General features: G+C 47.5%; 1 protein-coding gene across 1 annotated transcript in view; it reads right to left on the bottom strand.

Moving 5' to 3' along the window:
• The window catches only part of LOC106511128 (high mobility group protein B1), a gene marked incomplete at its 5' end in the record, with an annotated part of 17,439 nt that overhangs the window by 1,750 nt on the left and 14,204 nt on the right, over positions 1-1,485 (bottom strand). The window contains 1 exon segment of the mRNA XM_013999873.1: positions 1-487. Within this exon segment, the coding sequence (XP_013855327.1) occupies positions 362-487 (126 nt within the window).

Genomic DNA, 1,485 nt, shown 5'->3' with positions numbered 1-1,485 from the left:
TGTGCTGGATAAAAAGCTACACAGAAATGTAGAGGCATGGCTCATGAGTCACAACCGGTTCATCACCAATTCATCGGTTTTCTACAAAAGGGGGCGGGGCCTATTTCAAATGCAGAATGTACCATAAATAAGCTCCACCCCATGAAACCTGCAGAAACTCAGCTGATCTCAGACCAGTTCACTGCTGTTATCATGGAAACAAACACCTGACCTCCAACCTCACCTGTCTGCCTCCTCTTCCTCAGACCCTACATATCTGAAGCCTCAAGTCTCTGAACGGGAAGGTGTTCTGTGAAGCTCCGCCCACTCACCTGTCTGACCTCTGAAACACACACACCTTCCTCTAACACACACTCAGTCTCTACTCGTCATCCTCTTCCTCCTCGTCTTCATCCTCCCCCTCTTCATCCTCCTCCTCCCCTGCTCCCTGAGCTGAAGAGTCAGGATTCCTGGTGTAGGTTCCCCCACCGCGGTACGCCACCATGTCCTGGACAGGGACAGACACAGGGACAGGGTTAAACCAAGTGTAAAACACAAACAAACAAAACAAACAAAGATCTCATCCATCCATCACTGTACGCCACCATGTCCTGGACAGGGACAGACACAGGGACAGGGTTAAACCAAGTGTAAAACAAACAAAACTCTCATCCATCCATCACTGTACGCCACCATGTCCTGGACAGGGACAGACACAGAGACAGGGTTAAACCAAGTGTAAAACACAAACAAACAAAACAAACAAAGATCTCATCCATCCATCACTGTACACCACCATGTCCTGGACAGGGACAGACACAGGAACAGGGTTAAACCAAGTGTAAAACACAAACAAACAAAGAAAGATCTCATCCATCCATCACTGTACGCCACCATGTCCTGGACAGGGACAGACACAGGGACAGGGTTAAACCAAGTGTAAAACACAAACAAACAAAACAAAGATCTCATCCATCCATCACTGTACGCCACCATGTCCTGGACAGGGACAGACACAGGGACAGGGTTAAACCAAGTGTAAAACACAAACAAACAAAACAAAACTCTCATCCATCCATCACTGTACGCCACCATGTCCTGGACAGGGACAGACACAGGGACAGGGTTAAACCAAGTGTAAAACACAAACAAACAAACAAAACTCTCATCCATCCATCACTGTACGCCACCATGTCCTGGACAGGGACAGACACAGGGACAGGGTTAAACCAAGTGTAAAACACAAACAAACAAACAAAACTCTCATCCATCCATCACTGTACGCCACCATGTCCTGGACAGGGACAGACACAGGGACAGGGTTAAACCAAGTGTAAAACACAAACAAACAAACAAAACTCTCATCCATCCATCACTGTACGCCACCATGTCCTGGACAGGGACAGACACAGGGACAGGGTTAAACCAAGTGTAAAACACAAACAAACAAACAAAACTCTCATCCATCCATCACTGTACGCCACCATGTCCTGGACAGGGACAGAC

Source organism: Austrofundulus limnaeus, unplaced genomic scaffold (genome assembly GCF_001266775.1).
Source record: "Austrofundulus limnaeus strain Quisiro unplaced genomic scaffold, Austrofundulus_limnaeus-1.0 Scaffold2530, whole genome shotgun sequence".
In the NCBI taxonomy this organism is placed as follows: Eukaryota; Metazoa; Chordata; class Actinopteri; order Cyprinodontiformes; family Rivulidae; genus Austrofundulus; species Austrofundulus limnaeus.
The sequence above is the reverse complement of the archived record's forward strand: the minus strand, read 5'-3'. Positions and strand labels throughout refer to the sequence as shown.